Source organism: Taudactylus pleione, unplaced genomic scaffold (genome assembly GCF_031769625.1).
Source record: "Taudactylus pleione unplaced genomic scaffold, aTauple2 ptg000419l, whole genome shotgun sequence".
In the NCBI taxonomy this organism is placed as follows: Eukaryota; Metazoa; Chordata; class Amphibia; order Anura; family Myobatrachidae; genus Taudactylus; species Taudactylus pleione.
The window spans coordinates 2,151,025-2,174,182 of record NW_028284821.1 but is presented as its reverse complement, the minus strand read 5'-3'; the positions used below and the strand labels follow the sequence as shown (position 1 = coordinate 2,174,182).

The following is a 23,158-nucleotide window of genomic DNA, read 5'->3' as shown; positions in this document are numbered from 1 at the left end:
ACACGAGTGGGCGGCACAAACACGTGACCCATCTAGGTGTGATACTGCAGTGGCAGACAGGATGGCAGTTTGAAAAACTAGGCCCCAAACTGTACATAATGCAAAGAAAAAAAGAGGTGCAAGATGGAATTGTCCTTGGGCCCTCCCACCCACCCTTATGTTGCATAAACAGGACATGCACACTTTAACAAACCAATCATTTCAGCGCCAGGGTCTGCCACACAACTGTGGCTGAAATGATTGGTTCGTTTGGGCCCCCACAAAACAAGCTGGCAATTAATGTGTCCCTGCACAAACTGGCTCTACGGAGGCAAGATGTCATCCTCATCCTCCTCATTGTGTACATCCTCATCCTCACAAAGTATTAACTCGTCCCCACTTGAATCCACCACCACAGGTCCCTCTGTACGTTCTGGAGGCTGGTCTCCCTGGAAGAGCTGATAATTCATTTTGATGAACATCATCTTCTCCACATTCTGTGGAAGCAACCTCCTACACCTTTCGCTGACAAGGTTCCCGGCTGCACTAAACACTCTTTCGGAGTACACACTGGAGGGGGGGCAACTCAGGTAAAATAGAGCCAGTTTGTACAGGGACCTCCAAATTGCCACTTTTTCCTGCCAGTACAGGTATGGACTGTCTGACATGCCTACTTGGATGCTGTCACTGATGTAATCCTCCACCATTCTGTCAATGGTGACAGTATCATATGCAGTGACAGTAGACATGTCAGAAATTGTTGCCAGGTCCTTCAGTCCGGACCAGATGTCCAAACTTGGTCCTGCCTGCCCTGCATCACCGCCAGCGGGTTGCTTAGGATACCTAAGTTTTTTCCTGGCAGCCCCAGTTGCGGGAGAAAATGAAGAAGGAGCTGTTGACGTGTCACGTTCCGCTTCAGCTGACAGTGTGTTCACCAGCAGGTCTTTGCACCTCTGCAGGCTTGTGTTGGCCAGAAAGAGAGACACCACATAGGCTTTAAACCAAGGATCGAGCACGGTGGCCAAAATGTAGTGGTCTGATTTCAACAGATTGACCACCCTGGAATCCTGGCAAAGCGAATGAAGGGCTTCATCCACAAGTCCCACATGCCGAGCGGAATCGCTCTGTCTTAGCTCCTCCTTCACTTTCTCCAGCTGCTTCTGCAAAAGCCTGATGAGGGGAATGACCTGACTCAAGCTGCCAGTGTCTGAACTGACTTCACGTGTGGCAAGTTCGAAGGGCTGGAGAACCTTGCACAACACGGAAATCAATCTCCACTGCGCTTGAGTCAGGTGCATACCCCCTCCTTTGCCTATGTCATAGGTGGATGTATAGGCTTGAATGGCCTTTTGCTGCTCCTCCATCCTCTGAAGCATATAGAGGGTTGAGTTCCACCGCGTCACAACCTCTTGCTTCAGGTGATGCAGGGCAGGTTCAAGAGAGTTTGTTTGCTGGCGCTCCAGTCTTCGGCACGCAGTCGCTGAATGGCGAAAGTGGCCTGAAATTTTTCGGGCCACCCAAAGCGTCTCCTGCACGCCCCTGTCGCTTTTCAGAAAATTCTGCTCCACCAAGTTTATTGTGTGAGCAAAACATGGGACGTGCTGGAATTTGCCCAGATGTAATGCCCGCACAATATTGGTGGCGTTGTCAGATATCACAAATCCCCAGGAGAGTCTAAGTGGGGTAAGCCACTGGGCGATAATTTCCCTCAGTTTCTCCAAGAGGTTGTCGGCGGTGTGCCTCTTACTGAAACCGGTGATACACAGCATAGCCTGCCATGGAACGAGCTGGTGTTTCTGAGATGCTGCGACTGGTGACGCTGCTGCTGTTGCTGCGTAAGGTGATACATCTACCCAGTGGGCTGTCACAGTCATATAGTCCTTAGTCTGTCCTGTTCCACTTGTCCACATGTCCGTGGTTAAGTGGACATTGGGTACAACGGCATTTTTCAGGACACTGAGGACACTTTTTCTGACGTTTCTGTACAGTCTCGGTATCGCTTGCCTAGTGAAGTGGAATCTAGACAGGATTTGGAACCGGGGACACACTACCTCCAGCAATTGTCTAAATCCCACTGCACTAATGGCGGATACCGGATGCACGTCTAACACCAACATAGCAGTCAAGGCCTCAGTTATACGTTTTGCTTCAGGATGACTGCTGTCGTACTTCATCCTCCTCGCTAAGGACTGTTGGAGGGTCAATTGTTTAGTAAAAGTAGTGGTGTTCCTACTTCCTCTCTGGGATGATGAACGACTCCCAGCAGCAGCAACAGCAGCAGCGGCAGCAGGAGGCATAGCAATGCAGGATCCTCCGGAGGAATCCCGGATAGGAGAGTCAGTCATGCCAGTGACATGGCCTGCAGGACTACTTCCGATCCTGACTAAGGAGGAAATTGACGAGGAGGGAGTTGATGGTGTGGTTTGCAGGCGCTTGGATACAACAGGACAATGGGATTTAGGTGTCCCTGGACTGCTTACGGTCTTAGCCAAAGTTTCTGAACTTGACAGTAACTTATTATGAATGCGCTGCAGGTGCCGTATAAGGGAGGATGTTCCTAGGTAGTTAACGTCCCTACCCCTACTTATTCCACCTTTACATAAGGTACATATGGCAAGACAGTTGTTGTCCGGATTTGAATAGAAATATTGCCAGAACAAAGAGGTGGAATGTTTGGTCTTCTGCCCAGGCATGACCGTGATGGGCTTTTTCATCCCACAGACAACAACTGTCTCCCCCGGAGCCTGATTTAAACAAACCACATCACCATCAGAATCCTCCTCGCCAACTTCCTCCTCAGCGCCAGCTACACCAGTATCCTCATCCTGTTGTACTTCAACAGTGACATCTTCAATTTGCATATCAGCAAGTGGACTGTGGGTGCTCCTTTCAGCACTTGCAGGGGACGTGCAAATGGTGGAAAGAGCCACCTCTTCCCGTCCAGTGCTGGGAAGGTCAGGCATCGCAACCACCACCACACTTGGACTCTCCTTGGGGATTTGTGATATCTTCTTAGAAAGCACAGTTCTTCGCTGTGCTTTTGCCAGCTTAATTCTTTTGATTTTTTTAGCGGGAGGAGGGCTTCCATCGTCATGTGAAGCTGAACCACTAGTCATGAACATACTAGGGATCGACCTTAGCCGTTCCTTGCCACTCCGTGGCGTAAATGGCATATTGGCAAGTTTACGTTTCTCTTCAGCTGATTTAAATGTTTTTTTCAAGGTCATTTTCCTGAACTTTGTCATTTGGGATTGTATGTGCCCTCTATTATGACATTGGGCATCGGCCTTGGCAGACGACGTTGATGGCATGTTATCGTCTATGTCATGACTAGTGGCAGCAGCTTCAGCACTAGGAGGAAGTGGTTCTTGATCTTTCTCTATTTTATTTTTATCCGAGAAAGTTTTGGTCCTCCATTTATATTATATCGATTTGATATATACGTGCGGCTAAACACAGAAAATATTTCTTTATTTTTGCTGGAGAGTAGTGCACTTTGTGGGTTACACCAGCCTTTAAGAAATGAGCCAGCCGGCTCTTTACTTATGGGACACAGGCGCACGCTTGGCGCTGATCCTTTGTTGATGCACGTGCGGCTACTGCGCACACAATTCACAAACACACAAAAAATATAATTTTTTTGATTTGAACTGGAGTGTACTTTGGGGGTTACAGCACCCTTTAACGGTCAAGCCAGCCGGCCCTTTACTTATGCCACAGGCACACGCTTGGCACTACTTTGTTGATACACGTACAGCTACTGCGCACACAATTCACAAACACACAAAAAATATTATTTTTTTGGTTTGAACTGGAGTGTACTTTTGGGGTTACAGCACCCTTTAACGGTCAAGCCAGCCGGCCTTTTACTTATGACACAGGCGCACGCTTGGCACTACTTTGTTGATGCACGTGCGGCTACTGCGCACACAATTCACAAACACAGAAAATAATTTTTTTTTTGGTTTGGACGGGAATGTACTTTGGGGGTTACAGCACCCTTTAACGGTCAAGCCAGCTGGCCCTTTACTTATGACACAGGCGCACGCTTGGCACTACTTTGTTGATGCACGTGCGGCTACTGCGCACACAATTCACAAACACAGAAAATATATATTTTTTTGGTTTGGACTGGAGTGTACTTTGGGGGTTACAGCACCCTTTAATGGTCAACCCAGCCGGCCCTTTACTTATGACACAGGCGCACGCTTGGCACTACTTTGTTGATGCACGTGCGGCTACAGCGCACACAATTCACAAACACAGAAAATATATATTTTTTTGGTTTGGACTGGAGTGTACTTTGGGGGTTACAGCACCCTTTAACGGTCAAGCCAGCCAGTCCTTTACTTATGACACAGGCGCACGCTTGGCACTACTTTGTTGATGCACGTGCGGCTACTGCGCACACAATTCACAAACACAGAAAATATATTTTTTTTTGGTTTGGACTGGAGTGTACTTTGGGGGTTACAGCACCCTTTAACGGTCAAGCCAGCCGGCCCTTTACTTATGACACAGGCGCACGCTTGGCACTACTTTGTTGATGCACGTGCGGCTACTGCGCACACAATTCACAAACACAGAAAATATATATTTTTTTGGTTTGGACTGGAGTGTACTTTGGGGGTTACAGCACCCTTTAACGGTCAAGCCAGCCAGCCCTTTACTTATGACACAGGCGCACGCTTGGCACTACTTTGTTGATGCACGTGCGGCTACTGCGCACACAATTCACAAACACAGAAAATATATATTTTTTTGGTTTGGACTGGAGTGTACTTTGGGGGTTACAGCACCATTTAACAGTCAAGCCAGCCAGCCCTTTACTTATGACACAGGCACACGCTTGGCACTACTTTGTTGATGCACGTGCGGCTACTGCGCACACAATTCACAAACACAGAAAATAATTTTTTTTTGGGTTTTGACTGGAGTGTCCTTTGGGGGTTACAGCACCCTTTAACGGTCAAGCCAGCCGGCCCTTTACTTATGACACAGGCGCACGCTTGGCACTACTTTGTTGATGCACGTGCGTCTACTGCGCACACAATTCACAAACACAGAAAATAATTTTTTTTTTGGTTTGGACTGGAGTGTACTTTGGGAGTTACAGCACCCTTTAACGGTCAAGCCAGCCGGCCCTTTACTTATGACACAGGCGCACGCTTGGCACTACTTTGTTGATGCACGTGCGGCTACTGCGCACACAATTCACAAACACAGAAAATAATTTTCTTTTTGGTTTGGACTGGAGTGTACTTTGGGGGTTACAGCACCCTTTAACGGTCAAGCCAGCTGGCCCTTTACTTATGACACAGGCGCACGCTTGGCACTACTTTGTTGATGCACGTGCGGCTACTGCGCACACAATTCACAAACACAGAAAATAATTTTTTTTTTGGTTTGGACTGGAGTGTACTTTGGGAGTTACAGCACCCTTTAACGGTCAAGCCAGCCGGCCCTTTACTTATGACACAGGCGCACGCTTGGCACTACTTTGTTGATGCACGTGCGGCTACTGTGCACACAATTCACAAACACACAAAAATATTATTTTTTTAGCACTTGGGGGGAGCTCCCCTGATGGACAGTGCACCCCCTGGACAACACTACAGCACCCCTTTAGGACTGGGACACTGCACAGGACCTTGGAGTGGGCACAGCCCCAATGGAGAACTGACTGCACAACACAGTCCAGCCAGCCCCTATGGACTTTGAAGTAGTGGACACAGCCCCTATTAACAACAGCAGCACAGCACAACACAGCCAGCCCCTATGGACTTTGAAGTAGTGGACAACAGCAGCACAGCGCAGCACAGCACAGCACAGCACAACACTACTCTGCACTACACTACACTACACTACACAGCCCAGCCATCCCTAACTCCCACCCTCCCTCTTCACTGTCCACAGCCGAGTGAGAAAATGGCGCCGACGCGGGTACCTTATATAGGTTCCAAAACCCGCGAGACTCGGAAGGCGGGATGACGACGTTTTGCCTCGATTTCAGATCCGAGTCAGGCGGGAAAAGTCGAGCCTGACTCAGATCTGCCTCGGATCGGGGGGGCTCGGGGGGGTTCGGATTTCAGAAATCCGAACCCGCTCACCCCTAATATATATACATATACATATTTATTTATCCCCCACAAATGTAAGCCACTCTCCAGTCTTGAACAAATCACACAACAAGTCTCCTGTCAATGTTTCCAATAGTTTAATCCATCGTCAGGATGTTTTACAGCATAAAACATCCTGACGACGGATTCAGCTATCCAAAAGTTGATGATCTGACAGGAGACCTATTGTGTGATTTGCTCAAGACCGGAGAGTGCCTTACATTTCTGCGGGATATAAATTTGTCTGGTAACATGCACCAAGGCTGTTGGAACAGATTTGTTACATTGGAGTGCCGCTCTCTTGGATGTTACAGTATATATTAGATATATACACGTGCTTAGTATGAATTGGCAGAGGGCATCAGGTCACGCTACAGAGCAGAACATACGCGAGGATGGGTGATGTAGAGTCATTATGTATTTTGAGCACATTTACATGTACAACTAAAGAGGTGTAATAAGGCATTCTCATGAAGGCAACGTTTATTGAGGGCATGTCAATGCAACTGCGGGCCATGTAGTGGCTCACCACCCACAGCTTATGCGAGCGGCCAGGTGATGGTCACGATGGTCAAGACCATCGCGACCATCGGGCTTATGATGAGACCCTTGCGGTAGGGTCTCGTTGCCGTAAGCCCCAATGGCCTTCCTGCTCTAATAGAGCAGGAAGTCCAACTACTGACATCACGAGTGATGTCAGTAGGGCCGCCCACAAACGGCAGGCATTCCTGCAGGAATGCCTCCGTTTGCCCAGCCCACCCCCCCGCCTTGCCTTCCAAATGGGGCGAGCTGTAGATCAACATCAACAGCCACCCCTTTTGGATGCGAGTGCTGGAGCGAGTGCTTTTTGCACTCGCTCCAGGGTTTACACACGTGCAGTGTGTACGCCGCGCGTGCGCACTGCCTAACAATCGTCCCACTTGCGTGCGCATAGCGCTTATGAGCGGGTTTGAATCAGGTCCAGAATTCATTAGTGGCAGATGTTACTTCATGACTACCATCACCAATGCTACAAGGATGACACATTTATTTATTAAGAAACAAAAGTGATGTAAGAAGTTACATCAAAGCACATAAGAATCACATAGAAAGCCAAACAGGTCAGAATCTAAAAGTTCTGAGATCTGACATATGAGAACAAAGATCTAGCCAATAACCTTAGAGAAAATGGCATACAACATAAGCTGAGTTTTGCCTATACACCAGAGCAGTTATTTACCTCAAAAATCAAACACCTACAGTGGCAGTCAAGGAGATGACACCATTGGAAGCGTGGACTTGTAAAAAGCTGGATATCGGTTACCTACCTGCATTCGAAAGAAGAACTTATGCTCACGTACCTAAGGAACCTAAGGAAAGGAGACACAAACAAACATCATACTAGGTTGCTGATATCAGTGCAAAGATTACCGTCTATGGGACACTAACAAAAGAAAGCTGATACTATCACAGGATGTTATGATTCAAGAAACAATTTCAAATGGGGTCAACAGGAGTATCGTATAGCCACAGAGACTTTGTTGCTGGATATGCCTGCAGCTGAAAGCATGTAAGAAAGTGAAATAACAAATGTTAACAACCATTTGTGGTACAAGAGTTCCATGAGGAGCAACATGGGAAAATATCTAAGAACGTTAAGTGAGGAGTTTGCTGGACTTGTTTGCTATGTACCTCAGACACTCCATTATCCTAAACCAAATTACGTCTAGAAAGAGTGGAAGTCTACTATAGCAGCTGTAATAAAGGGTCATTGTGCTACTATCTGCTGCTGCATTTACAGTTATCATGTCCGGTGCACTGCAATGCCCAGAAACATTACAAGCTACAGGTTGCACTTATCTATATCTCTGTATACCGTTATTACACCTCTATGTCTTATGTGTACCCCATCAGCCCCACTTATCATGTGCACTGCACTACAATGCCCAGAAACATTACAAGCTCCAGGTTGCTCTTATCTATATACCATTATTACACCTGTGACATCCTTATGTTTTATGCGTCACACATCGTGGTCATCTGTCCATCCACGGGGCACTGTTTCACCAATTGTAAGCAAATGGTCTGGCTGCATGGGTTCGACCATATTAGATTTTCTCATGTTATTTTCTCAATCCAACCGAATTTCAGCAGCAGCAATTACATGATCTGTTCTACCAATATACACCTCAGGGTATATTTACTAAAGGTCGAGTTTGGCTTTTTGGTGTATTTATAGGTGATTTTCTGTGTGATTTGCAAATAGAGAATTTATTAAAGGCAAAATCGACTATAAAATTTACTATAAAACTAATCCCCCCAATAAATTTATACTTTCACTTAGATTTTAGCTTCTAAATACATTGGTAGGAAGATGTATATAAAAGGAAACACAAGCTTGTGGCATGCACGTTAACTCCTGACACCAGTTCCTGCGGCATAATTTCCTTGATCTGCTCCTCATATTCATTATAATCCAACTCCACAGGTGACTCTTGTCCAGTGCTGTGTGTAGTGCACCTTTCCAGGGCCATCGTAGATAGATGTCTGGTGTCAGGAACCGTCCTTACCTTTGGGGTTGTGCTGCTCTGTTTTGGGGGACTCCTGGCACCACAACCATTTTCCTGGTGTTTTCCCTACTGCGCATGCGCAAAACACCAGGAAAATGGCCGGCAGCTATTTTCCAGGCGATTTTGACAGCTCTGATACTGGTGCCGACGTGGGACCCCGGTGCACCATCATAGTAACGTCCATGGTTCTCAAACTCGTTCCTTGGGACCCCAAATAGTGCATGTTTTCTAGGTCTCCTCACAGAATCACAAATAAAATAATTATCTCCATCTGTGGATCTTTTAAAATGTGTCAGTGAGTAATGAATACACCTGTGCACCTGCAGGGTGACCAGTAAAACGGGAACTGTGTGAGGTCCTGAGGACAGAATTTGACAACCACTGCAGTAATGAATTCCAACTCCAGGATACTGGTTGCAGGTTTCGGGGTTGAGCTCTCCACAATCAGTTCAGATTCCCATAGCTGCAGAATGCAGTTCCCTATTCCGAGCAAGATCCTGGTCTTATCATTTCTCCCTACGTGCCAGTGCTACTCTGGGTTCTAGACTCTAAAGCTAGCTACATATTGTCAAATTTTTGTGATCGAGATGAGAAACGGGGTGATTTTTCAGCAAATTGCCTGCCCCAATATCTATGCTACACATTATGCAATTTCTCCATAGAAGCTAGCGATTTTTCACCACACTGATTTTGCATATGGCCACCCACAAGGATGATGACGTAGTGACAGGATAACATAGGGAATATGGGCAGATTATTGGAAATGCACACACACTACTCCATATCGGGAATTTGAGATTTTTGTTCTAGACTGACAAATCAGATAATTGAAGAAATGCGTTTGTGGATGTTTTCTTAACGTTTTATCAGTGAAATGCTGAAACGATCGTTAATACACACTATACAATAAATCAGGCCTATCACCCGATTATTTGCAAATCGCCCCAATAATTGTATAGTGTGTACAGTAGGTAGCTTTAGATGAGCAGAGGTCTAATCAAGACTACTAGTTTTAGCTTTTACTCCTGCTTCAGCTGGATTTAAGAGTCCTGATAAGGGTCATCAAAAACAGACATCCGTGACATTGTGCTACTTGTTGTTCTACCTTATTCAATAAATCTAGGAACTGGTTAAGCTGTGCCACGTGGTGAATAACCAGCACCAACAACTGCATTACATATTTAACACCACAAATATTCTGGCCAAGTATAATGTATCCTGGTCATCAATCTACATGGAGTACTACTGTACCCAGCAGGTGTTGTGCTACTGACATCCTGCTAATAGGTCCTATGCCCAGAGTTGAGAGGAGGTGCCAAGCGCTCACAGTAGGATTGCTAGATGTTCTAGCAGGTCTGCTAGAAGGAAATCCCCTTCTATATATGGGTAAGGGTGAGATAAGCCAAGACTTAAATCAACAAATGAAAACTCGCGCTGTGTGTAAATGTGTAATATGTAATTTGATAGTATTTTATTGGCTCACAATTATGATGACGTTTTCAGTAAAGAAAATGAGGGGCTGGGGAATGCTTGCAGTGCAGCAATCATGGCCGACAGAGCACATGTCACAGCACAGAGTCCTGCATTTATGATTGTTTCTGCTGTATTGCTGGTGGATTCAGCCTGTGAGAGGTTATTAGAGCTTCTCACTTTCTGTAGCTACTTCTGCAGCTATGTTCCAAGCCCGAGGAGGGTGCAGGTTTTGGCTGAAAGTGATATTTTGCGGAGACAGTATCTGCATAGGAGGAGATCTCTCATAACTGCATCAGTGACAACTATCTTGAACCTCCACCACTCTTCCGACCGAAGATTGTGGTCTAGAGAACGGCAGCATGGGCAAGTGTTCATGCAAAGTGTACTTCATTTTGAGTATGTCCAGTGGAAGTCACACTTCAGAATGTCGTGGCCGACCTTCTATTACCTCTTGAATCTACTGACCCCAGCACTTTCTAGGCAGACCACTAACTTCCGGACACCCATCAAGCCAAGCAGGAGGTTAGCCATTGCCTTGAGGTGGTACGCTACTCCGGGTGAATATTGCACCCTGTCGTGTATGTTTGGTGTGGGTATATCGACAGTGTGCAACATTGTTTATCAGGTCACACGGGCACTGGTGCAAAGTCTATACCATCGATTTATTTCTCTTCCTTAAGGACAGCGTTTACAGGACACAATAAATAGTTTTGTGGCCCGTGGATATCCACAGTGCTCAGGTGCAATTGATGGTACCCATATTCCTATAATTGCCCCTAGAGAAAACCTTGTAGACTATTACAACAGAAAATGATGGTACTCCATTGTTTTACAGGCTGTGGTGGATCATAAATATTGGTAAGACTATTCTGTCCATTTTTTTTTAATAATTATTTTAGTTTGGCAGTCCCTTTCTTAAAACTAATTTTTGTTTTCCCCAGCTTCACAGATGTCTTTATAGGGTGGCCTGGATGGGCACATGATGCTCGAGTACTTGCTAATTCCCACATTTTCTGGCTAGCAGAGGACAAGCAAGGTGGCTGGGTTTTCCCAAGAGAGGTCAGTAAATATTAATTAATCTTTTTTATAATAGCAGGCCCTGTTGTTCATGCGTATATTTTTGGAACCTGTCATCATGAGCATTTATACAGCGGTTAATGTTTCCTAAAGAATGTGATTCAGTGACCATTGCACACAAATATTTCATACCTGCAAACATGCAAACAACAACACCCTTTCTGTGCCAACCAGTCTGCCTCTCATGGATGATTGTGGTCCTATTCTGAATGCAATTTTTCTCTTTTTAAAATAGAAATATAAAACAGTTGATGGAGTGTAAGTACCGGTCCATATAATTGGAAATGCAGCCTACACTTTAAGAAGATGGTTGAAGAAGGGCTTCACGCAACACGTCCAGCTGTCCCAAAATCAAATTACGTACACTCACACCCTAAGCTCTGCAAGAATGGTTGTGGAAAATGCGTTTGGACGCTTGAAAGGACGTTGGCGTTGTCTTTTGAAGCGTAATGATGTCAACCTTTTGATTATGCCTAAAGTTGTGGCTGCATGCTGTATCCTACATAAACTATGTGAGTTTCAGAGGGAGGAATTCCTACCGGAGTGGGCAGTAGAGGACTCAGAATGTGTCTATACTGCACTTGATCCTGAGGCCTATTTGGGTGACCATACTGCAAGTGCAGAACAAATTAGGGCTTCAATAGTGGCCAACCTTTCATCTTTGTTGCTTTAAATGTTTTTTTTTTATAGTATTCAAAAATTAGAACATGTTTGTTGACATTAAACTGCCCATGTACAACAGCTAAAACCGAATAGACATGTGTTACACTTTGTTTTTGGATTACATATTAATTTTTTAAAGGTTAACATAAGAGGTGTGAAACCTTAGAATTATTTGCAATAAACATAGCAAATATCATGTCAAATATTTTTTTCAAGTAGAAAGTAATGTGCAATATATTATCAAGAAGACAAACAAATATGAGTAAAATTAATAGATCAAGGCAAATTACGAAAAAGTGGTTCATTGGGATTTTCCGGCCTTTCTGAAGGAGGAGGTTGGGGATGAGCATACCCGTTTGGGGCTGGGTAAGGTGCAGGGTTATACTAGGGATAAGAGTGACCATATTGGTGAGGCAGATAATGTGGGGGCCCTGAGCGTTGGTCTTCGCTAGCTGGAAAAGTGCGATTAAATAGAGACCAGAGAAATTCCTGGCTCTCCCTCTGGCGCTCACGAGCATCTCTGTGGAATTGCTCCAGAAAATTGTTCTGCATATTTTGGTTTGCCTGCATGTTACGCTCCATGCGAACATCTTCCCTGGCTGCCAAAGTTGCATCCATTTGCTCAAGTTTTTCCAGCCGAACACTCGTCATGGCCTTGGCTGCCTGCTCAGTTTTGTTTGGCCTCCTCCTCCTTGGCGATACAGTATATACTGTGGGCACAAGAGATAGAATAATTCATTAAAAATGCGATTTGCAGTGAGGATATACCAAACAGCAGTGATGTCAGCAAGCATTTCTATGGTATCCTCCCACCTACACACTGCATACACTCTGCTACATTTATAATTTTTAAAATTATGCTTATTGTATCAATGTGACTTACATGATCCTCCTAACGGCTGGGTTTTGGTTGTTGCACCCTCACTAGTAGAAGTTTGTGCCTCAACAGCCACCTGTGTTGTAGTTGAGATATCGGCTTCTACAATCGGTGGATCAGCCACCATGGGTGCAGGGTCATCCCCAAACAATGTTGGTGACGGTGGCGGAGATGACCGTCCCTCTGGGGTCACTACAGTAGGCAGGGGTTTGGGAGCACAGACCTGGCTAGTTTCAGCTGCAGCCAGACTAGATGACAATGTCACAGATCTGCTTAATGCAGTATGGCCAAATGCATTGGCACACAGTTCAGAGAACTTCCAGTCCATGCGGGCAGCACCACTGCGATTTCTGTTGTGGTCGCTCACCTTATGAAATTGCTTCTTCAGTGCCTTTAGCTTATTGACGACCTGCTGTTGGCTCCTGATGAATCCAGATGCAGCCAACATTTTACTGATGTTGCGATAAGTTATCGCATCCTTGACAGTGTCAGTTGTCTGTTTACATATTTCTTCCTCATGCCTGATCCGCAGCAACTCCATTACATCTTCATCACTCCAGTTTGCCATGATTCCTCCAAAGTGAAAGTAAAATGCCGTATAGTACACTGTGCTGTCTGTATATAGCTTATTAATAGCTGCCTTTTCCCCAAAGTGTGCAAAGTGTGCAGTGCAGGACAGTAATGTAAATACAGAGACATGTGCTCTGTGTGCAGGCTGGTCAGCTGACTGGAAAAAGCCAATCAGCACTATTTTCGACCCGGGTTACTCATTTTGATGCATTTAAATATCACGTCTACCCGGGTCGACCCGGCAACAACCCAGGAATAACCAGGTTATTGTGGCGATGTAAAAGGGGTATAAAGGAGTTAAATACATCTCTTTTGTGTCAGGTTGATATTTACAAATGCATATAGTCACAGTGCTCTTAGGTGTAAAGTGGTGAGTAATATTGCAGTACAAATGGTTCTTATAGGTAAAAACAAATAATGTATGCCCAGAGTGTTCTCACAGATTACTCTGCTAACAGATCTGACCCTGAATGAGAGAGACATGGCAAATGTGACCCCAAGCCATTGTACTGTTGTTACAAAACAGAGTAAGGCCCTGATTCAGAGCCGGACAATCTGACCAGAGCACTCGCTCTGAATCAGGGCCCACCTCCATTAATATGGAGCGTCCTCCTGGATGCTCGTATAGCAGTGGGTCACCACCAACAGCATATACGAGCGTGCAGGATGATGGTCGCGATGGTCTTGACCATCGCGACCATCGCCACTGCGAGCAACAGCCTGCGGTTGAGGTTTTCAACCGCAAGGCCAGGAGTGATTTTGGCTCTACCAGAGCCAAAATCACTCCCACTGACATCACTAGTGATGTCAGTGGGGCCGGCTTCAGATGGTAGGCGTTCCCTTGGGAACGCCTCCGTCTGGCAGGCACGCCCCCGGCATGCCCACCAAAGGGGGCGTGCTGTCAGTCAACATCGACAGCACGCCCCCTTTGATGAGACGCTCCGAGCGAAGGACTTTCCTTCGCTCGGCGCGTCTCGCGCATGCGCACGACGGAGCGCCCGCCGTCGTGCGCATGCGCAGTGCAGACCATCGACCCACTTGCGAGCAGACAGCTGCTCGCGAGTGGGTCTGAATGAGGGCCTAAGTTCCGCTCTTTGTAAAGGCTCCCAACAAACGCTGACATCCCAGTTAAGCAGATTGGTCTTTTTATTGGCCCATCAAGTATTCAGCAATCAGTCAGTGTGCACCGAACAGTTATTATAGGGATTAAAGATCTTCATTTTAAAAGATCTTCAAACTGCAATGAAGAGAGCTCTATAAGAATACAGTGGATACATATACAGTGGGTACATGTCACGCACACGCACACCCTTTTTTATTTTGTGTGGCAACCTCCCTATTGCCATACTATACAAACCTGTGTTTGCTAGTGCCTGAACTTTCATTCTCACCATTCAGGAAACGTGAGAAACAATGGCACACTGTAAGGATTTTTGGGAAGCACCCTCATTTTTGGACGTCTGCAGTTGGACCTCTGGACGAGAAGCCGGTAGGCGACGTTGGTATAAAACACCTATAGTGGAGTGAAAGCAAGCTTTCTTCCCTGTCTTGTAAAAACCGAATGCAACAAGCAAATGTAACCAATTAGCAGAATGTAAAACAAAAAATGTATAGTCTTAAACAGATGGAGCTTTGTGTGTGGTGAATATTACTCCCAATTGATACAGCTTGATTTATTTTTACCTGTGTTGTCTTTGAGTGTTCGGAGAAGTATGTAGGTGAATATATTATTTGTTTAATTGTCTTGTCTGATTGCATTCATTGCTTGTGGTTACTGCTCAGGGTAGTTAATTGCAGTCTTACCTCATCAGATTGGTCTGTGACTATATTTAGCAAAGGCTAGCATTGTACACTATTAAATCATTGCAGTTTTAAGTGAAGTGCTTTTTGTGTAGAGCTCGCTGTTAGCGGAGATGGATTAACACGTGTGGTAATTCCATATTAGCCAGATTTGGTTTTAAATCTCTTACTATTTGATTATTTATTGTTTGCATTTAACAGACCTTCATAGATCATAAAAGGTGTACTTTTGGGGTTTGAAATAGTTATTTTCACTTTTTTCATGGTAAACACTGTTAGATATTAACACTTCATCTAGGGATATGGTTTATTTTTTAAACAGAAGTCTACATTACACGTATAATGAATATTGGCGCTGATGTAGAGTTGGAAATATTTTGCGCCAGAATGCCAGCGTAATAAGTGCCCAGAATTTTTATTTATCACAGGTCGGCAGGCGTAGCATATGTGCAAGTTTTACGCCAGGAGAAAACCATAGCATAAGCGCTGGGTGTGTTTCCTGGAGAGAGCAATAGCATATGTACCGTGTTTACTTCAGGTGATGGTTCTTGATGCATGCTAAAGTTTCATTACCCTATTCGGACACAATATATTTATTTATTGAAGTATAGTATACATAAGCAAGTCTACCTGTATCAAAGCACACTTACCAATAAATACTACTGTAACTCCCATTTAGCAATTTAAACGAAGTTACATACAGACGAAAATACAAAATAAAATTACTAATTACTAGAGATGAGCGGGTTCGGATCTCAGAGATCCGAACCCACACGAATTTAGCAGATCCGAGTCAGATCCAAGCAGGCTCGGGGTTTCCCGCCTGACTCGGATCTCAAAACCGAGGCAAAACCATAGTCGGAAATCTCGCGGTTCGCGAGCTTACGTCTCTATGATCAATGTAGTATATAGGGTCCCTATAAACTACATTGATCATAGAGACGTAAGCTCCATGCGGCAGATGCCATTTCACTCCGGTTGTGGAGACTGAACAGGGAGGGAGGGTGGGTAGTGTAGGGCTGAGAGAGGTGCTGGTGCTCGTACTCTTGCCCATGTGTTGTGCTGTCTGCTGTCTGCTGTGTCCTGGGCAGGTGCACTGATCCATTCTGGGCTGGTGCTGTCTGCTGTGCTGTCTGCTGTGTCCTGGGCTGGTGCTGCTGATCCATTCTGGGCTGGTGCTGTGCTGTCTGCTGTGTCCATCTGGGCTGGTGCAGATACATCTGGGCTGGTGCTGTGTCCATCTGGGCCCAAGTTCAAGTGTCTTTTTGTGTAATATTTTTCTGTGTGTGTGTGCGTGTTAGGCTTAACCGCACAAGATCCAGCCAGCAGCGCAAATTGCAACCTAGTGCTGCCCAACTCCAGTCATCATCAATCGGTGCTCTGGGCCCAAGATCTGGAGTTGTAAAAAAAATACTAAAAGTGTATTTTTTTGTGTAATATTTTTCTGTGTGTGTGTGCATGTTAGGCTTAACCGCACAAGATCCAGCCAGCATTGCAAGTTACAACCTAATGCTGCCCAACTCCAGTCATCATCAATCGGTGCTCTGGGCCCAAGTTCTGGAGCTGCAAAAAAATTAAAAATAAATTGTCTTTGTTTTTATCTGTGTCTGTTTGTGCCTGTTAGGCTTAACCGCACAAGATCCAGCCAGCAACGCAAGTTGCAACGTAGTGCTGCCCGATTCCAGTCTTCATCAATTGGTGCTCTGGGCCCAAGTTCTGGAGATGAAAAAAATTAAAAATAAATTGTCTTTTTTTTTTCTTTGTCTGTGTGTGTGCGCATGTTAGGCTTAACCGCACAAGATCCAGCCAGCAACGCAAGTTGCAACCTAGTGCTGCCTGACTCCAGTCTTCATCAATTGGTGCTCTGGGCCCAAGTTCTGGAGCTGAAAAAAATTTAAAATATATATTTTTTTTTCATCTTTGTCTTTGTGCGTGTGCGTGTTAGGCTTAACCGCACAACATTCAGCCAGCAACGCAAGTTGCAACCTAGTGCTGCCCAACTCCAGTTGTCATCAATCGGTGCTCTTTGCCCAAGTTCTGGAGCTGTAAAAAAAATACTAAAAGTGTCTTTTTTTGTGTAATCTTTTTCTGTGTGTGTGTGTGTGTGTGTGTGCGTGTTAGGCTTAACCGCACAAGATCCAGCCAGCAATGCAAGTTGCAACCTAGTGCTGCCCGACTCCAGTCATCATCAATCGGTGCTCTGGGCCCAAGTTCTGGAGCTGAAAAAAATTAAAAATAAATTGTCTTTTTTTTTTCTTTGTGTGTGTGCGTTAGGCTTAACCGCACAAGATCCAGCCAGCAACACAACTTGCAACCTAGTGCTGCCCGACTCCAGTCGTCATCAATCAGTGCTCTGGGCCCAATTCTGGACCTGAAAAAAAATAAAAATATATTTTTTTGTCTAATATTTGTTTGTGTGCGCACGACTGCAAGTGTGTGAATTTTGTAACCGCACATTGGCAACACTATTTGTGCTTGTGACACTGCTTCAAGACCGCAGAAAATATGGAGGGCTGTCACATGACATGAGAGCCAGTTCAAGAACCACATGTTGTAGCTGTCACCAGCAGTGCAAGGCCGTCAACTTCCTCTTCCTCTATGAGGCCCATGCCCCAGGGCTTAAGTCACACCATCGATATGGTAAAGCAACTTTTACTGAAGTTAAGAGAAAAAAATTTAAAGGAAATTTGCCTTTAGATAAACAAAAAATTGGCAATATGCCATTACAACAAAAAGTAGCAAGGAAAGGATAAGGCCTTGGCCTTTCTTTATGAAGACTGCTGATTCTGATAGCCCTTCTGCTTGTAGTAGTAGTGGTGGTGGTCCAAGACAGCTCCGGAAAAACCAACTGTGTGCCCTGAGAAATCAAAATCACAAATCTCAGAGGAGAGTGCAAGTGTGTCCGCGGTTGCCATGTGTGAGTCAGACCTAAATACTAGTTTACTGGAGGATCCTCCAAGTTCCAACATTTGTGTGCCCCCTGTAAATATGGGGAAGGGCAGTCAACATCTTGCAGACGTAGTCATTGAGGATGCTTCTGTGGAATTGCACAAGGAGGAGGAGATTTTGGTAGTTGAAGGCGCTAAGGATGATGAGGATGTTGATGATGAAGATGTTTTTAATGAGGACGTTGATGCCGAGGATGTCCTTTGTGTAAGTAAGGCAACAGCTGTTGCCCATGGATTGAAAAAGCCAAAGCCCATTGTTGTCATGCCAGGACAAAAGACAAAAAAATCCACTTCTCACATCTGGAATTATTTCCACCCCAATCCCAACAGTTGTCAAGCCATATGTAACCATTGCCTAGCAAGAGTGAGTAGAGGGAGGGACCTAAACCACCTAGGAACCTCCTCCTTGTTACGTCACATGGATCGCATTCATCAAATATCAAAGTGTATGTCGCCAAGTTCCAAAACTCAAAATTTAACAAGTCCAGTGTCACCTACCTGCTCTCTCTGTGGGATCCAAACACCTGCATCATCAACATCCTCATTCATTGGGAGTAGTCCTGCTGCATCCAATGTTGTTATTGGAAGCATGATTGACTCCTCTCCTATCCGTGATTCCTCAGAAGGATCCTAGATGACTACGCCCGTTGCTGCTGCTGTTTCTGTCAGTGGATTTTCATCCCAGAAGGGGGCCAGGAGGAAGATTACTTGTAGTGCTTCCTCCAAAAAACAATTAACTGTAAAACAATCATTTGCAAGGGAAAACAAGTATGACAGCAATCACACAGTTGCACAGCGGATTACTGATGCCATAACAGCTATGCTGGTATTAGATGTGCTTCCTGCTATTACCGCTGTGGGGTTTCAATAGTTAATTGAGGTCATGTTTCCTCGCTACCAGATCCCTTCTAGAGTCCACTTCACTAGAACAGCAATTCCAAATCTGTACAAGGACATTAAAAAAAACCTTATTAATGTCCTCAGAAATGATGTTGTACCCACTGTTCACTTGACCACTTATATTTGGACAAGTGGGACAGGGAAAACTAAGGATTACATGACTGTGACAGTCCACTGGGTAGGTGTATTGCCTACAACAGCAACAGCAGCAGCAACATCTACCAAAAGACAGCTGATACAGAGGCAGGCTACTCTTTGTATAACTTGTTTCACTAAGAGGCATACCACTAAGAACCTCTTAGAAAAACTCAGGGAAATCATTGCTAAATGGCTTACCCCACTTGGACTCTCCTCAGGATTTGTGATTTCGGACAATTTTGTAAGAGCATTACATCTGGGCGAATTCCAACACGTCCCATGTTTTGCTCACACAATTAAGTTGGTGGTGCAGGAGATGCTCTCCATGGTCAGCAAAATATCCGGACATTTTAGACATTCGGCAAACGCTTGTCAAAGATTGCATGACCAGCAGGTACTGTTAAATTTGCCCTGCCATCAGCTGAAGCAAGAGGTAGTAACTCAGTGGAATTCTACCCTCTATATGCTTCAGTAGATGGAGGAACAGCAAAAGGCCATCCAGAGCTATACAATGGCCTATGACATAGGCTGTGGAGGGGGAATGCATCTTACTCAAGTGCAGTGGAGAATAATTTCTGTGTTGTGCAAGGTTGTGCAAGGTTCTCAAACCCTTTGAACTTGCCACATGTAAAGTTAGTTCAGACACTGCCAGCTTAAGTCAGGTCATTACTCCTTATCAGACTTTTGCAAAAACAGCTGGAGAAACTGAAGGAGGAGGTGAAACGGAGCGATTGCGCAAACTATGTCGGATTGGTGGATCAAGCCCTTGATTCACTTCACCAGGATAAAAGATCTATTGTCATAGATATTGTCAATCTATTGAAATCTGAAAAATATATTTTGGCGACCATTCTGGATCCTAGGTTTAAGTCCTACCTTGTGAGTTTTTTTCCAACAGACCAAAATCTAAAACTGTGCAAAGGACTGTTGGTAAAAATTTTGTCAGCTGCAGCCGCACGTGAAATGCCATCATCTCCTCCTTCAGTTTCTGCAGCTGCCAGGAAAAAACTAAATTTTCCTTAGAGAATGCCTGCTGGTCATGCAGATCGTTCACCAAAAAATTACATCTGGTCGGGCCTGAGAAAACTGCCTACTAGTGACATGTCTTCTACCGTGAAAATGTGTGATACAGTCTCCATTCACAGAATGATGGAGGACTATTTCAGAGATAACATCCTAATGGCATATCAAACAATTCCTTTTAGTAATGGCAGGAAAAAAAGGCAATTTGGAGGCCCATACACAAACTGGCTTTGCATTACTTAAGTTGCTCACCTCCAGTATGTAGTCCGAAAGACTTTTCAGTGCAGCTGGCAACCTTATCAGTAATCGGCGTAGGAGGTTACTTCCTCAAAATGTGGAAAAGATGATGCTCATTAAATTGAATTACAAATTCCACGAGGAAGACCTCTACCAAACAATTAAATGAAAAAATTACAGAGGCACCTATGGTGGATTCCATCGGGGATGAATTAATATTGTGTGAAGAAGAGTATGTACACACTGATGGGGATGATGAGGACGACAACAACTAGTAATGTAAAGCCAGTTTGTGTATGGGATCATTTTCATTTCCATGTCCAATGCACATTGGCAGCTTGTTTTATGGGGGTCCAAACAAACCAATAATTTCAACCACAATTGGCAGTCCTTGTCGCTGAAATTATTGGTTTGTTAAACTGTGAATGTCCTTTTTCGTATACAACATAAGGGTGGGTGGGAGGGCCCAAGAACTATTCCATCTTGCACCTTTTTCCTTTCCATTATGTGCTGGTTGGCGCATTGCTGCCTGACATTTTAAATTAATGATATGTTTGGTTTAGGAACCAATAATTTGTTTTTAAATTAATTTATTATCAATTTTACAGCCAGGGGCTGAACCATTGAATTTCTTTTTATTAATTATTCAGCCAGGGGCTGCACCCAATGAATTGTTTTTTACTTTTTAATTAAATTATTATTAATTATTCAGCCCGGGGCTGCACCAATGGATTGTTTTTTTAATTAATTTATTATCAATTCAATGAATTTCTTTTTATTAATTATTCAGCCAGGGGTTGCACACAATGAATTGTTTCTTTACTTTTTTAATTCAATTATTATTAATTATTCAGCCCGGGGCTGCACCAATTAATTGTTTTTGTATTAATTTATTATCAATTTTACAGCCATGGGCTGCACCAATGAATTTATTTTTATTATTAATTATTCAGTCAGGGGCTGCACCAATGAATTTATTTTTATTATTAATTATTCAGTCAGGGGCTGCACCAATGAATTGTTTTTTAATTAAGTTATTATCATTTTACAGCCAGGGGCTGCACCAACTATCAACTATCAATTCTTCAATCCTCATGTGTATCAACCATCATCTTTGCATAGTCCTCAACTCTTTTAATAATCATATCAATCAGTATTGAGCCAGCAAGCTGGCTCAAAACCTTTTGGCCCTTTAACTAGGTGAAAAAAAAATCAATATTGTGAGCTGTGAGGTGGTCAAAATTGACTGAAAACGAGTGGAAATAAATGTTATTGAGGTTATTAATACTGTAGGATCAAGAAAAGGCCCATTTTATGTGATTTTAGCTGTTTTTTTATTTTTTAAGAAAAAAATCCAGATCCAAAATCAAAACATGAAAACAAAACACGGAGGTGAAGTTTTGGCAAAACCAAACCAGATCCAAAACCAGGGGAGATCCAGATCCAAAACCAAAACCAAAACCAAAACACGGGGTCGGCGCACATCTCTACTAATTACATTAAATTAAATACAAATATCCTTTGTCTTCACCTTTTAATAAATTAAGTGGGAATCTGTTTTCTTGTCAGTGACTGATGCAAATATCAAAGCAATAATAGCAAGACTGCAACAGTCACACTAACAATAGTATCAGCCAATCAGAAGTGGCTGCCGATTGTCATCGCTATCAGGGCCTATTTTGCCCCTAGGGTCGCACACCTGATATTAACTCCATGACAGATGTTGGTGCCTCTTTGTTGTGGTCTGCATGAGGTGTATTGCATGAACACACCCTTACTGTACTCGGATAATGCTTGTAGATCCCCACCACCATTCTGGCCAGATGCGTATGGAGCAATAATCGTAAAATATATCCAAAACTACATACAAATGGATGTGTAATAATCTTTGTGCACATGCACAGTTCCAACAAGGGCGCTATTTGCAAAAATAAATGCACTTACATCCAACTCTACATTAGTCTCATTACTGTATGTTATTTTAAGGTTCATTTGTATGGACAAAGGAATACTTTATACTTAAAGAGAACAGGTACCTCTGATTCTAACAATTATATTGACATATAAAAATAAAAAATAAAATTAGTGAAGAGAAACCAAATGCAGCTGCCATGATGACCCGAATCGTGCCACATTCCTGCCAATTGGTCGGCTTCAGTGTTGCCTGGAGATGACGTCATCTCCAAGCATCCACTTCAATGCCAAGAGAGCAGGATCAATGCAGACCCATCTCCAGGGTGAACGGTGCCAACTCGGGAATATCCTGGGTCGGCTCCGGGGAAGTTCCGGGTCTGATCCGGATTGGAACCCTGTTCCAACCTCCAGGTCAGAACCGGAATTTAGGTATAAAAGCCTTATTAGTGATACACTGATTTTAGAAAATGATATAAAATAAAAATGTGCTTTTATATCATGGAATTATTCACCACCTTAGCCAGTCTTATGGAATATTGCTTAAAGATGTAGGATCACCATCCAATAGCATCACTTAACGCCATTGTGTGAGAGAAACTTAAATATAGACAATTATGCAATCATGTGCTGCACAACATACTTATAAATTATGTGATTGGCTGGAGTTGCACAATTCCTATTAAGGGGTCTATGTACTAAACTTTGGAGAGAGATAAAATACAGAGAGATAAAGTACCAACCAATCAGCTTCTAACTTTCACTTTACGGGCTATGTTTGAGAAATGACAGTTAGGAGCTGATTGGTTGGTACTTTATCTCTCTCCACTTTATCTCTCTCCAAGGTTTAGTGAATAGACCCCTAAATTGCTTCTACGGTAATTCCCTGTAGAT

General features: G+C 44.0%; 1 protein-coding gene and 1 pseudogene across 1 annotated transcript; one reads left to right on the top strand and one right to left on the bottom strand.

Annotated features, from left to right (window-relative positions):
- The first annotated feature begins 10,193 nt into the window (after window positions 1–10,193).
- Window positions 10,194–11,870, top strand: LOC148506218 (uncharacterized; annotated as a pseudogene).
- A 374-nt stretch (window positions 11,871–12,244) lies between these two features.
- Window positions 12,245–13,305, bottom strand: LOC148506217 (uncharacterized). Its single transcript, XM_088447120.1, has 2 exons — window positions 12,744–13,305; window positions 12,245–12,570 (listed from the first exon to the last, which is right to left on the bottom strand). The coding sequence occupies exons 1-2, from the start codon at window positions 13,303–13,305 to the stop codon at window positions 12,245–12,247; spliced, it is 888 nt and encodes a 295-aa protein (XP_088303246.1).
- Between the last annotated feature and the right edge of the window lie 9,853 nt (window positions 13,306–23,158).